This window comes from Cydia strobilella, chromosome 11, assembly GCF_947568885.1.
Source record: "Cydia strobilella chromosome 11, ilCydStro3.1, whole genome shotgun sequence".
In the NCBI taxonomy this organism is placed as follows: Eukaryota; Metazoa; Arthropoda; class Insecta; order Lepidoptera; family Tortricidae; genus Cydia; species Cydia strobilella.
Window position 1 is genome coordinate 9,167,444 of NC_086051.1, and position 12,998 is coordinate 9,180,441.

At 38.0% G+C, this 12,998-nt stretch overlaps 1 protein-coding gene across 1 annotated transcript; it reads right to left on the bottom strand.

The window, feature by feature from the left end:
- Nucleotides 1–2,204: 2,204 nt before the first annotated feature.
- On the bottom strand, nt 2,205–11,777 carry LOC134745496 (equilibrative nucleoside transporter 4). The gene is made up of 10 exons (XM_063679540.1): nt 11,154–11,777; nt 10,162–10,316; nt 9,338–9,541; nt 8,326–8,564; nt 7,223–7,298; nt 6,695–6,898; nt 6,121–6,308; nt 5,642–5,770; nt 3,420–3,531; nt 2,205–2,973 (listed from the first exon to the last, which is right to left on the bottom strand). The coding sequence occupies exons 1-10, from the start codon at nt 11,318–11,320 to the stop codon at nt 2,798–2,800; spliced, it is 1,650 nt and encodes a 549-aa protein (XP_063535610.1). The 5' UTR covers nt 11,321–11,777; the 3' UTR covers nt 2,205–2,797.
- Nucleotides 11,778–12,998: the final 1,221 nt, after the last annotated feature.

Here is a 12,998-nt window from a genome sequence, read left to right on the forward strand (position 1 = left end):
AGAGGGATTGTTTAAAAATATGCGAGTCACTGACCTAATTATTGAAATGATTTAATGTATCTTTGACATAATCCTTATGTACTCAGTCCATACAATTATTATTATTGTTTTATTATTGTTATTATTCATAATCGAACCTAGATATAAGAAATGTAATGACTTAGGCTAGTCCTGTAAAATTGCATTTTGTTTTAAATAAATAAATTGAAATTGAAATCATAATAAAATTGAATTGCACAACAACACCATATATGTAGGTACAGTCGAAGGCAAAAATATCGATCCAGACAAATGGCTCGAAAATATGTGAACACGACTTTATTGTCTAAGGTGTAAGAGCGTACACATATTTTTGAAACTGGGAATGTATATATGTGTATGCCCTTGACTGTACATATGTGAACTATGTAATGTACAGTACAGGTAGTTATTTAAATAAAGGAATATATGTTGTGTTACCGCGTATTTTTAACTTTTAGCCTGATTTAAAACTAGGGTTAATTTAATATTAAATTGTTTCCACTTTATTGTTTACGTGGCATAAATGAGTGAAATTAATTATTTACAATTTTTAAAGTATTTTGATGCTAAAATTTATTTATATCTACTCAAAATAGCACTTGTAACTTCCTTGTTTCGTAGGACTTTCCATCCAATCCAATCCATTGAGTAGGTACTGTATTGCACTTGACTTATATGGAGAAATATGAGCTATTACTATTACTCCCCCGTACGCCTGTGTGACGTAACAGTTTAAGAGCAAGTGTGATGAAAAAACATTTATAATTATTATACACAATATAAAAATATATTCAATCTATTATTTAACAAATAACAGTACTGTCGTAAAATTCTAATGTCTACCATGTTGGAGTCAGTAGTAGAACTTGCTAAGCAGGTGAGGTGTTCAAAAACTTTATTGTTAGGAGAATAAGAGTAGGTATGTGTAGGTTTAAAACACCTCACTTGCTGAGTTCCGATGAGTTCATTCACAGGATTGCCTTTATAAAAATATAGAACGGCAAAATATTGTAGAATATAAAATGGAATAAACTAATTAATTTATTGTACAACGGGCGTAAGATAGACGGAGTTATCCACGTGATAAATCACCCATTGAAATAGACGTACTTACACTGGCTTTTTCAGCTTGTAACGAAGACAAGTGCGACCATCATATCCTCACACAGAGGAACATAAATAATATTTTAAATTGTTAAGTACTTATTTGAGTGCTTTTACTAATATATCTACAAGCAACATGTGATAATTTAGTTAGAGTAATATCTTCTTAGATGTATTTCTAAATTCTACTTGAAAACAGTATTATGAACAATTTGACCTAATTTTTACATTCGTTACATTCAGTCATGGCTCATGGCAAATACCACAGAATGGCCCCATCACTCCTTGGCCTAATTGGCCCCTATATTTGAAGGTTCCCATGTACGATGTTTAAATATCCAACGTAACTGACTGAAATTAAATAGGTAAATGGGACTTCCGGTTCGAACGCCATCTTGATAGTAGCCTCGGGATTAATTCCTTTGTTTTTTGCTCATTAATATTGTTTAAAGTGTAATATCGATAGCTTTATTATACAATAATCTAATGTGGTAGTGTGCAGCGAATGGAGAATTAATCTCAAAGCGTGTTTAACCACCATTTTGGAGTCAACGGCCGGTAGTCCACGTGCTTCTCGTAAAATCCAGCTATCGGTTTTACGAGACAACTACAACAACCACCGAACAGCGTCGTGCTCTAAGAGCATTTATTTTGTTCCTACCCTTTTACGTGACATTGGCTACGGGCAACACCGCCCTCAAGTCCATCAAGAAAAGAAGAAATAGGTAAATGGTACGTCTTTGTGCTTACTTATATGTACAAGAAGTTGGGGTACGTATTCCAGGCATTATTAATAAAACTGTACACACATTACTCATGTTTTCTGTTTTATATTAGACTACGGCCTGATTCTAATTTTAATAAACGCCAAAAATTAGATCTCGTTCGATATGGATCGGATCCGTCAGTGTCAAAAGTGACATTTTTGTTTGAAGCAACGTCACTTTTGACACTGACAGATCCCATCCATATCGTATTTGTTGTTTATTAAAATTAGAACCAGGCCGTTTATCATAAAGACTGCGAGTGTCATAAGGTTTAACTCCTATAACTGATTTCCCCTAGAGCCAAAATCATCTGAATATTGAAATAGATTTTCGATGATGTTCTGGATATTTTTTTTGAATGCCGCCCCTGTAAGTTGACGTCATATTGTCGCTACTCGCTACACTTGCTACAGTATCAACGCCGTAGCACAATTTTTCTCTTTCATCTACACGCGGGGTTAATTCGCTACGGGAGCGTAGCAGTTCGTAGCAGAGTTATCTCTTGAACTGTTTAATCTTCTTCATGCTATTGAGTATGAAAAAAGGCGTTAGTTGAGGTGCAGTCGGCGTGCAGTTCGCATACAAATTGCAGTCGGGTTGCAGTCCGTCTGTATCGGCCCTTAGGGGTACAGCATACGACACCAGCAAACCGGACAGTACCGCCGTTGTATTGTTAATGTACTGTGGGGTTGGAATACTTGGAATGCGTGGTACAGGGCACCGAGCATACCTAACAGGAGACATCAGCGAGCCGGACAGTAATACATTGTGGTAATGTATTGTAGTGACGTTAGAGTGCGACGTGGTGGTCGCGATAGTTGGCAGCACAGGTGTGGGATAGGCGCCGCACGGGGCGCCGTGCATGCCTTAACAGGAGACATCAGCGAGCCGGACGGTGCGTTGTGTTAATGTACTGTAGTGAGGTTAGAGTGCGGCGTGGTGGTCGCGATAGTTGGCAGCACAGGTGTGGGATAGGCGCGGCACGGGGCGCCGGTTGGTGCGCCAAGCATACCCAACAGGAGGTAAGACACTAGCGAGCCGGAGAGTAAGCCACCGTTGTAGGAAAGAGTCATCATATTGCCTGTGGACAACAATATTATTATTGCTTGATTGCACCTTTACATATATGAAAAAAAAAAGTAAGACCAGGTTACATAATTAGCGTGTACTATTACATATAATACTACGGTTGTATAATTAAGTATTCGTCCCGCAACTCCGCAAAACGTCCACCGGCACCGATGCGAAAAACGAGGCCATTTATTTCATCGACTTTCTTCAGACAAAAGCGTCTATTTTGACACTGTCTGATCCGATCCATATCGGAGATCTAATTTTTGACGTTTATTCAAATTAGAACGTTTTGTTTTAAACAGGTGCTCATTGTTAGACGTCATGAAATTACTGTGCATCTCTAGCATAATAATGTCGTCTGTAACATACTACATACTTAGTAAAACTTTGCTGCAATCGTGCAATGTGCTGTGAAATTGGTAGGTATAGATATGAGCGTGACGATGATCTTACCAGCAATTTCACGATGCTCACGGCCGACTCGCGAAGGTGCCATGATCATAGGCACAGATCCGAACACCCCGTTGGTAAAACCCAATACGACGGAGAACATGATAGGGTAAAACTGTAATAAATAAATATTAATTTATTCATTCTCATGTAAGAAGCAAATACTGCGTCTAAAATTATTATAAAGATAGAGTAAGAGAGAACCCACACTAGCGTCTCCCGAGCGTTGGCGTCTAGTCAAAAGTCAACTCTATGGTTGCTGCTCGAAGCAACGTAGCGCGTAGGTGCAACTGCGCAGCGACACCATTTTCCATAGCGCTCACTAGACGACTACGCTCTAAAGACGCTAGTGTGGGGTCTCTCTAAGTATAAGATAACTCTAGATAGGTATGATGTTATGAGATAAGTAGCCTAAGGTACAATAGGGGACATTCCTGGTGAACCACCTTAAGGGAAAATAAGTTTTAGGCAAAAATTTCATTTATGGTACAAGCTTTTATTGCTGACTGTATTTTTTTCCACAGGCAACTAATACTCATCGAGACAATTCTAAAAACCCCAAACACAATTAGGTTGCGTTTTTTTTTATCACAGAGTTCCTATGGCCACCTCCTGTCTCCATCATCAGATCAGCTCGATGGTACCATAATATTGCATTGTCACACGACTTACATATGTATGCAAATTTTCAGCTTCATCGGAAACCGGGAAGTGGGTCAAATTTAACTTGCAAGATTTGACCCTTACAAACATGTTACATACATACTTACATAGGTACATTGCAAGTTAAATAAAAGCTTGTAAAAACATTTAAACGTCTTGTAGACGATCAGGCCATATCATAAAAGCGATGACCAAATAGTGTTAAAAAAAGGGGTAGCTCAGGTAAAGTTTATTGCCGTTCATTGTCTTTGTGACCGCCGGCATTTGCCAACTAAGATAAGGAATAAATTTAAAAGTGGAAAAATTACTGCCTTGGTTGAGACTTGAACTCACGGCCTCTGGATTATTCTAAGCTTAATAGCATCGATCGCAGACGTTTCTGCTTGTTAAAAATTAATATGGAATGGGTAGCACATCGTAACTGTGGTGAATTTCCAATATGACTTGGAACTCCGGTGGCCGTTTAAGAAGTGTAACACTCTTACGGTAGATGTCGCTAGGGTCCCCTAGACCCATATAGTGGGAAGATTTGCTGCTGATCGACTATGGATTTGAGGTGAGGTCTTGGTGGCTCAGTTGGCAGAGCGCTGGAGTATCTATCCAGAGGCCGTGAGTTCAAGTCTCACCCAAGGCAGTAATTTTTCCACTTAAATTTATTCTAAGCTTAATAGCATCGATCGCAGACGTTTCTGCTTGTTAAAAATTAATATGGAATGGGTAGCACATCGTAACTGTGGTGAATTTCCAATATGACTTGGAACTCCGGTGGCCGTTTAAGAAGTGTAACACTCTTACGGTAGATGTCGCTAGGGTCCCCTAGACCCATATAGTGGGAAGATTTGCTGCTGACCGACTATGGATTTGAGGTGAGGTCTTGGTGGCTCAGTTGGCAGAGCGCTGGAGTATCTATCCAGAGGCCGTGAGTTCAAGTCTCACCCAAGGCAGTAATTTTTCCACTTTTAAATTTATTCTAAGCTTAATAGCATCGATCGCAGACGTTTCTGCTTGTTAAAAAAAAAATAATAATAATATAAGATAAGGAATCCAAAATGCATCCTGATTGGTTATCTTTATGGAGAGGCGAAGCTTAGCCTAAACAACAACAGCTAATAAACTGTCCTTACTACTCGTACCTATTGTTTGTCTCATTACCTGTTTCAAAGATAGATATAACTCCGTAATAGATGGATACAGTCTAAGGAAAAAAACGTGCCTCGAAAATCACGAAAATTTGATTCTCGATCAGATGGCGCCACTAGTTTTAGCCTACTCTCGTATAGAGGGCGTTGACGGTTTCGTTTGTTATTTATAATTTTAACGCATATCAGTGAAAGAACATGGGTCAAAATCATATAAAAATAAAAAATGCAAATAAAAAAATAATCATTTATCCATATTTAAATACAATTTATCGTAATTTTTATAAATATTTATTTTTAGTTTTAAAGTGTGTCGACAGATGGCAGTGAATTTACTGGGGTTACAAAATTTACTATGACAGTACCGCTCTAGTATATGTTACTCTATGGTAGATATCATTGTGTGTATGTATTATTACTTACATCTCCTACGATATGTGGCGAGTGGCGCGGCGCGGCACACAGCAGCATAAGCGGCACCAGCAGCAACCGCACGCCGCTTGCCATCAGCAGCTGGCTGCGGCTCCACTCATATGGCCACGCGGCTGCTATCTGATTTTTTTTATTTACTAAGTCATTTTTGGACATTATGAAGACAATTTCAATACTTATATCGAGTATGAGACGTTCGGTGCCGATGAATTTAATCCTTGATTTTAAATTCCAGATACTAAAATGATTGTTAGAGTTCCGCAATTTATCCGACTGGTCTGTCGTTTTAGTACAAAATTAATACAAAAGCAAGATGATTGGGATCACCCAATAAATTGGCGAATGGAACTGTCAATTTATGAGTTGAGATATAAAGACAGAGCTTAAAGCTCAAAACCTTAAAAGCCGCAAGTTAAAGTCTCGCCCTAGGCAGATTTTTTTTAAATATTATTACCCAACTATGTTCTTACCTTTCCAATAAAGTCAAAGAGATTGAACGCTGACATGAGTATGATGGGCATCCAGTCACCGAGACGGCAGGACGGGACTTCTGAAGCGATGCCGGGGTACAGGCTTAGTGTGGTGAAGTATACCAGCCCGATGGATACCATGTAGGGGTAGATAGACCGGGCTACCGCCCAACGTGCTAATACGCCTCCTGAAGTATAAACATATATATTAGTAAATAATTATAACAGAGGACTTATTATTACGTATCAGGAGCTCAAAACAGCGGCAGAAAGAAGAACGGAGTGGCGGTTACTCCCCCGACAAGAGCCAGGCTCTTAAGAGTTATGATGGTGATGAGCTATTATTACGAATAAAAAAAGAATTCTAAACTACAGATCCAGTCCATGAGCTTCTTCGAAATGGTAACAATAAAGCGCTGTATTTCCTACTTGGTCACACCACGGTGTAAAAAGGAGAAAGTAAGCATTGTAAATTTGCAGATTTTGGATCTACATATTGTCTCCCTTACCTAAGGTTCCTGTTCCATCGTTTCCTAAAAATTACTCTTAATTCCAAAAAAAAATCGAAAATTACGTTTAAAAGCCCTCCACGATGTAGGCCTTTCAGGGGTCTCGAACACGACATCCTCGACCTTGTAGGAGGGGCGGGGGGTGCGCAGAACCGCCGGAGGGGAAGTGGCCGGCTCGGAGGCGCTCGGCGTGGACAGCGGCACTGGCGCCGATACCGTCGGCGAGTACAGCGGGTTGGCGAAGCTGAATGTATTGGTTTCTATGTCTCCTGTAACATTTTAAAACAATTATTTTAGGATTCTCAAGGGTCAGCAATGCTTAAGTGGCTCTTGTGATGTTGCTTATGTCCATGGGCGACGATGACAGCTTCCCATCAGGCGGCTCGTCTGCTCGTTTGCCAACTATCACAAATTCAAAAGTCTCCTATCCACGTTAAATCCCTCTGTATAATAAGATGACTGTGGTCAACAATTTACCACTTGAGGAAACCTTACAAGTCTAAAATTACAAACGAAACAACCACTTTAGAAACAAAATGCGTTTAGACTTAATTCATGAATTTCAACATGATATAAATAAAATAAAAGCTTACCTTGCCCGGTAGTTGACAGAGCTGGACTCTGCAATTTCAACACTCCGTAACTGCCATCGCCTGATTCTCCTTCCATCTAAAACAGAGATTTAGTATTGTAGTAAAGTAATATAACTAGTGACTCTGTGAGCTGTAGTCCTCGCGATAAGCTTCATTGAAAGCTTAAAAGAATTAAAAATACCTAGGTACTTATTTCGTTGAGTCATTTATCAGAGCGAACTCACAATGGTGTTAAGTCCCATAGACCTTATTGCCTTTATTCATGCCTGATTCCACCATTTTGAACATTTTCCAAATAACGAAACGACTAAAAAATTCTAACTACCGTACAGCTGCTCACAAAAATTCTTGAGAATCGGTTGAGAAAATGCAACCTGTAGCGGAGAACATCCGGACATACGAAATCATTTTTAGGCCAAGCTGAAATGAAAACCTTCGCTAACTCTCGGTTAATTAACTAAACCACGGTTTACGGTATTTATAGGTATTATAAGTATGAGCCCAATCCATTAAAAGCGACGTACGTAGGTGCAGCAGTTCTACCAATTTAATTGTATTATTGTTGTCTCATAGCCGATGAAGGGAGAATAATAGTAACAAGTAGCTAATAGTCGATTCACCCAAATGATAATAATAAGTGTCAAGTAATTTACGTCAGTATAAAAAAGCAGCAAATTAAAATAAAATTGGCGCGAAGGGTTATCGTACCACAGAAAATTTGAATTACGCGCCTTTTTCTACTGACAATGTTGTTTGACACTATAATAACGATTTTTGGGCATTTGATTTGGCATAATTGGGGCAGCAGTCTTACCAATGTAGCACGAAATACCTATTTCGAGGATGCTTTCCCTAAATTTAAAATATAGACAAAATATTGCCTTCGGTTACCGCGATAGTTACTCATGAAATAAAACTATGAAAACGGATTATATCGCGTATATTGAATTTATAATACATCCCGACGTTTCGAACTCTTTACAGCGTTCGTGGTCAACGGGTTCAATATACGCGATATAATCCGTTTTCATAGTTTTATTTCATATAGACAAAATTTTAGGGTTTTACTTGTTAACAGCTCAAAATAATTAGTATTTAGATACCAATGTAGCATCTTCGTTAGGGTTAAGATGTAACTGTATTCTTCGCCGGTGCCGGGACTCGTTGGTCAGCCTCAGATAATGCAGTACGAGAGGGTGCTTCATCATCACGTGGTGCAGCATGGAGTGTCCCAGCAATATCAGGATGGAGAATACGAAGAACATGAAGGTGCTGCGGCGCGGTTGGCGGAAACCGTACTTTGTTACGATACGGTCTAGTGATACCCAGAAACCGGCAGCACCTAGAAAAATATTGCGGTTATTATTGCTGTTCTAGGAAATCGCTAAATACTCAATACTTATTATCGTGAAAAGCAGTACGAGTATAATAAAACTTTTATCTTTATTTGTAGGTGGTAATGGACTGAACACAACAATTATAAGTAAATACATTAAATTAACCTCGTAGTTTTTTTTTACATAATACCACATCGGTGTCATCAGTAGAAATAGAGGTAGTTGACACATGTTGAATTTTATAACTAAATCTAGTTAAATAGATAGAAAATGAGCAATTATTCTCAATAAATTGGAAACTTAAAAAATATATAGGAAAAATAAAATATTACCTCAAAAAAAAAAATTTTTAATAGGAAAAAAATAACGGTACCATTTGATTCCTTAAATTTTATTTAAAAAAATATTGTATAGCAACAATATCCATAAACGCAACATTTCACCGACAAAATCGCAATTTCCTTGTTTTCCATACATCGAAACGGGTGACATCACGATGTGTTGCCATTTGAGTTAGAGCGTTTGCTCAGTAAAGTGGTGATGCCAGACTTTGACCATCATTTGTGACTTTTGTATTGCTTTAAGACGATAGGTCCCATACAGACATTTGATCCTCAAAACAAACCTGATCGACTGACTAATACCATTGAAAAAAATTGTTAACTACCCTATTGGCCTGATGGCAAGCGGTTATCGTAGCTTAAGTAGACGCTATCTACTCCAGGGCTGACACATTGATGGCGTTGCCGACCCTCTTGAACTAAAAATTTCCACTTACTCTCTCCCGCCATTACAGCCTGCGTGTAGCGCGGCGGTAGGCACCCAGTGAACCCGTAATACGAGGCCTGCTGCACGGTGCACCCGAACGCGACTACCCCAATGGCTACCAGGTTGATGGTGTACGACACGCGCGTCGAGAACCCATCCCAGCCGATGTTGCACACGGCCACGAATAGCATCGTTGCCAGGGACACTAGGATACCTGAAATATTTGAAACACATTAGAACATTGATTTGAATGATTTTATGCTTATGTACATTTGTGACGTCCTGCCGAAAAAAATCCTGCACATTGGATTCTTATAGCCTATCGCTTGTAAGGTTGAAATTTTTACAGGTTTTAAAAACTAAGTTACTAACATTCTGACTGACATTACTTTTGGACGCAATGATTTCATACCTAAGTACTAATGAGAGGTTAAGGTGGCAATTTGGTCTAGCAATTTTACGAATGCTCTCCCTCAATTTTTTTAACTTTTTTCCGCCAGTAAATGTTAATCATCTGCCTTTTTGTTGATTTACGAAATAAAAGATTTATAAAAGGAGATAGAGAGAAAGTTAGTTAAGCAGCAATTCATTAGAACGAAAGTGAGTACGAAGCTACGAACTCTACGTTCGTATCTATCAGTTAATTAAGGCCATTAAGGGTCACCGTTAAAACGTTCGCTAAATTTTATTGCAGTAAGTATAGGAAATTTCATAGTTCACTGCTGATTGCCGTAGATCAGTCCGCTAATTATTATTGGTGCACAGACCTGACCTTAAGTATATTCTAAGTCCCGTGACTGAATTAGTCAGGATTATTTCAAGGATTCAACTCACCAAAAGTGATCCTAGTGTTGTATGTAAACAAATCCAATAGTAGATTGTTAGCCACCACCGCGACGCAAGCCGAAGCGATGTAGACAGTCGACATGTCAAACATTATGGTGGTGTTCGGGTAGTGGTGTTGAAAGTAGTCCACTGCCATTATGAAACTGTGAACACACGTTGTTATTTAGCTTGTACTCTTGGTGGTTAGTGTTCTTATGCTTATTTCCGCGCCCTAGCTAGCTAGCAGTAATTCGGAAGATAACACATTTATAACAAAATCTGGTTGAATAGGTAGAAAATGAACAATTTATAGCAAATATCTGGGAGACCGAGCTTTGCTCGGAAAACATATAAAAACTCAAAAATGCGCGTTTTCCCAGAGATAAAATTAACCTAGCTAGATCGATTATTCGCCCGCGAAAACCTCCATATAGCAAATTTCATCGAAATCGTTAGAGCCGTTTTCGAGATCCCCGATAGATATATATATATATATATATAGCTATTATATATATATATATATATATATATATATTTAGATATATACAAGCTTTGCTCGTTTAAAGGTATAAGATAAATTGGGGACTAAAAATTTTTATGGTAATGATATAAAATACAAAACTTCATGTTCCAAAGTTAAGTTTTTTTTAACATCATCCATAGTTAGGTACTTGAAGACGGCTTCAACCCAGGCGTGACGTCACTATCAAGTACCGTTTAGTGAGGGACGTTTCGTGCGTAGAAACTTATCTAACCTATTATTTTGATTAGGCTTTACCAAAAGTTACTAAAAAAATTAAATATTAGTTTACCGATAACTTACTTAGCTCCCTACTAATCTGGTACTGGTAATAATCACTAGACTGAACCATTGCTAGTATGTGTAACCAGGCGTGGGTGACGTGCTTTACCAGATAATTATTGGTTATTACTACCCTACTACGATGTGTAAAGTACATCCAAACTTTCTGTCTACTCTAGATAAAAAAATTCAGTCTTACCTATTAAAGGGCAACAGGAAAGCTGCGCCAGCGACGAACAGCGTAAAGTACACAGAGTTGTACCTATCCGGGGGCGGAGCACCGGGCTCCATGTTCCCAAGAGGCTCCCTTCGTGCTGCTCGTATCGCCTCTATCCGTGCGTACCCTCGCCCGAGCGTCTCGTTCATCTTACTTCACTTACAATCACTCATTTTAAAACAACTTCATTTCCTAGCAGTTTTCTTGACAATGATTAACTAGAAATAAACTAAACGCTTCACCTGTCCCACATATCGTTGTTTTATGCTATTTGCACGTTTACACGTTTAATCAGACATGACCAATTGAAATATTATTGTCACAAAATCACATTACGTGATTGTAATAAATGGCAAGATTTATTTTTAGAATCACGATCACTGGTCGTTATTTTCGTTACCTACATTCAAGTAACGTGGAATGTTATTAGATTAAACATGTTTTGTTTTAGGTAATTTTTTTTACAATGTGAGATGGCTTTATCGTGTTATTTATGGGATTATCAACAAAATATCGCCGGCCAATCTAGCTGTCAAGCGCGAAGAGGCGCGCATGCGTGCTCTACATTGATTTTCAGGTATTCCTTACTTACACTCGGTTCAGGAACATCAGAATAAAAGTGACCTCGAGATCCGAAATAACTGTGCATAATCGGAGGTCCTGAGTATACTGGGTATATACAATAGAGAAGAGACGATGAAAGGTAGTAAACGAAACTAGCTGATAGAAAAAATAAACTTGGAAAGTGTAATATGCGACAACTACCGTGACGCGCTTATCAGATACTGCACACATTTAATGAATAGGTACTAGTAGTATATAGGTCGTTTGTTATAATATTATGTTATAATACAAAACAAAATATTTATACAAAACGAACTGTTTGTAACATTTTAAAGGGGGTTAAAATTTTCAATGAGTAAAATTTAATAAAACATTTTTGTATATAATAATTATTTTTATTTATTTCGTTGAAACAAATGACATCATGTAGAGTGTAGTTTATGAGCCAGTAGTATAAGAGCCAAAATTCCAAAATTTTATTATTGCAAATTACAAAATAAAAGTAATTTTCCAAACTTCGATTCCAGGCTTTGGTTAGTCACTAAATGAGGACTGAGTTTTTTTATACAAAGAACACACAAGCGTGATACCCCCCCCCCTAATGTTAAGCGACCACCGCAGCCTACGGGCGCTTGCAACTCTAGACGTCTAAAATCTGATTTAATTTTACCCGAAAGTAAAAGTATTTTCTTCTATTGCCGCTTCATTTCGGCTTCGTTATTTATTGTCGTAATTATTATAGTTCTCTTAGTAACTCTACTGTAGCTGGTAGCTGCACGCAACTACGCCCCCTACTACAGGTGTTCAAGGAAGACCAGCGTCAGATACTACTCCAGTAGGACCTGGCATTATGCTGAGTGTTCACCTTTTTCAGTGTAGTTACAAGTTAATAGTTTTGTCATTTTTTTTTCTTTCTCTGTATGTATGTGTAACTGTGTACTTATGTATACTGAAAAAAAAGATGTTTTCCATTGTATATGTTGTATTGTTGTATCCATCCATCCTTAACATTCCTAAAATTGTTATTTTAAGTAGATGAAATACGTAGTAAACCTATAGTTAAGAAGATTTTATCAAGTAATTTAAAGTTTAATAAAATAACGAAATCGTAAACACCTCCACCCAAAAAACACTACCTATTAAATAAATATTTCTTAAATAAAACAAATACTTTTTGTTATACCTAATTGTTAACAAAATCGCAGTTACCATAGAATCTAACAATTCAAACAGCTTAAAAACGAAACTCAGCCCACAAGGAAA

What these genes read in the sequence shown, in the direction of transcription:
- LOC134745496 (XM_063679540.1), bottom strand. Translation starts at nt 11,320, where the DNA reads ATGAACGAGACGCTCGGGCGAGGGTACGCACGGATAGAGGCGATACGA. An exon ending in CTAACGAAGATGCTACATTG is followed by an intron (nt 7,299 to 8,325) that starts GTATCTAAATAC and finishes TCTCTGTTTTAG; the next exon opens with ATGGAAGGAGAATCAGGCGA. An exon ending in TCTGTCAACTACCGGGCAAG is followed by an intron (nt 6,899 to 7,222) that starts GTAAGCTTTTAT and finishes AAAATGTTACAG; the next exon opens with GAGACATAGAAACCAATACA.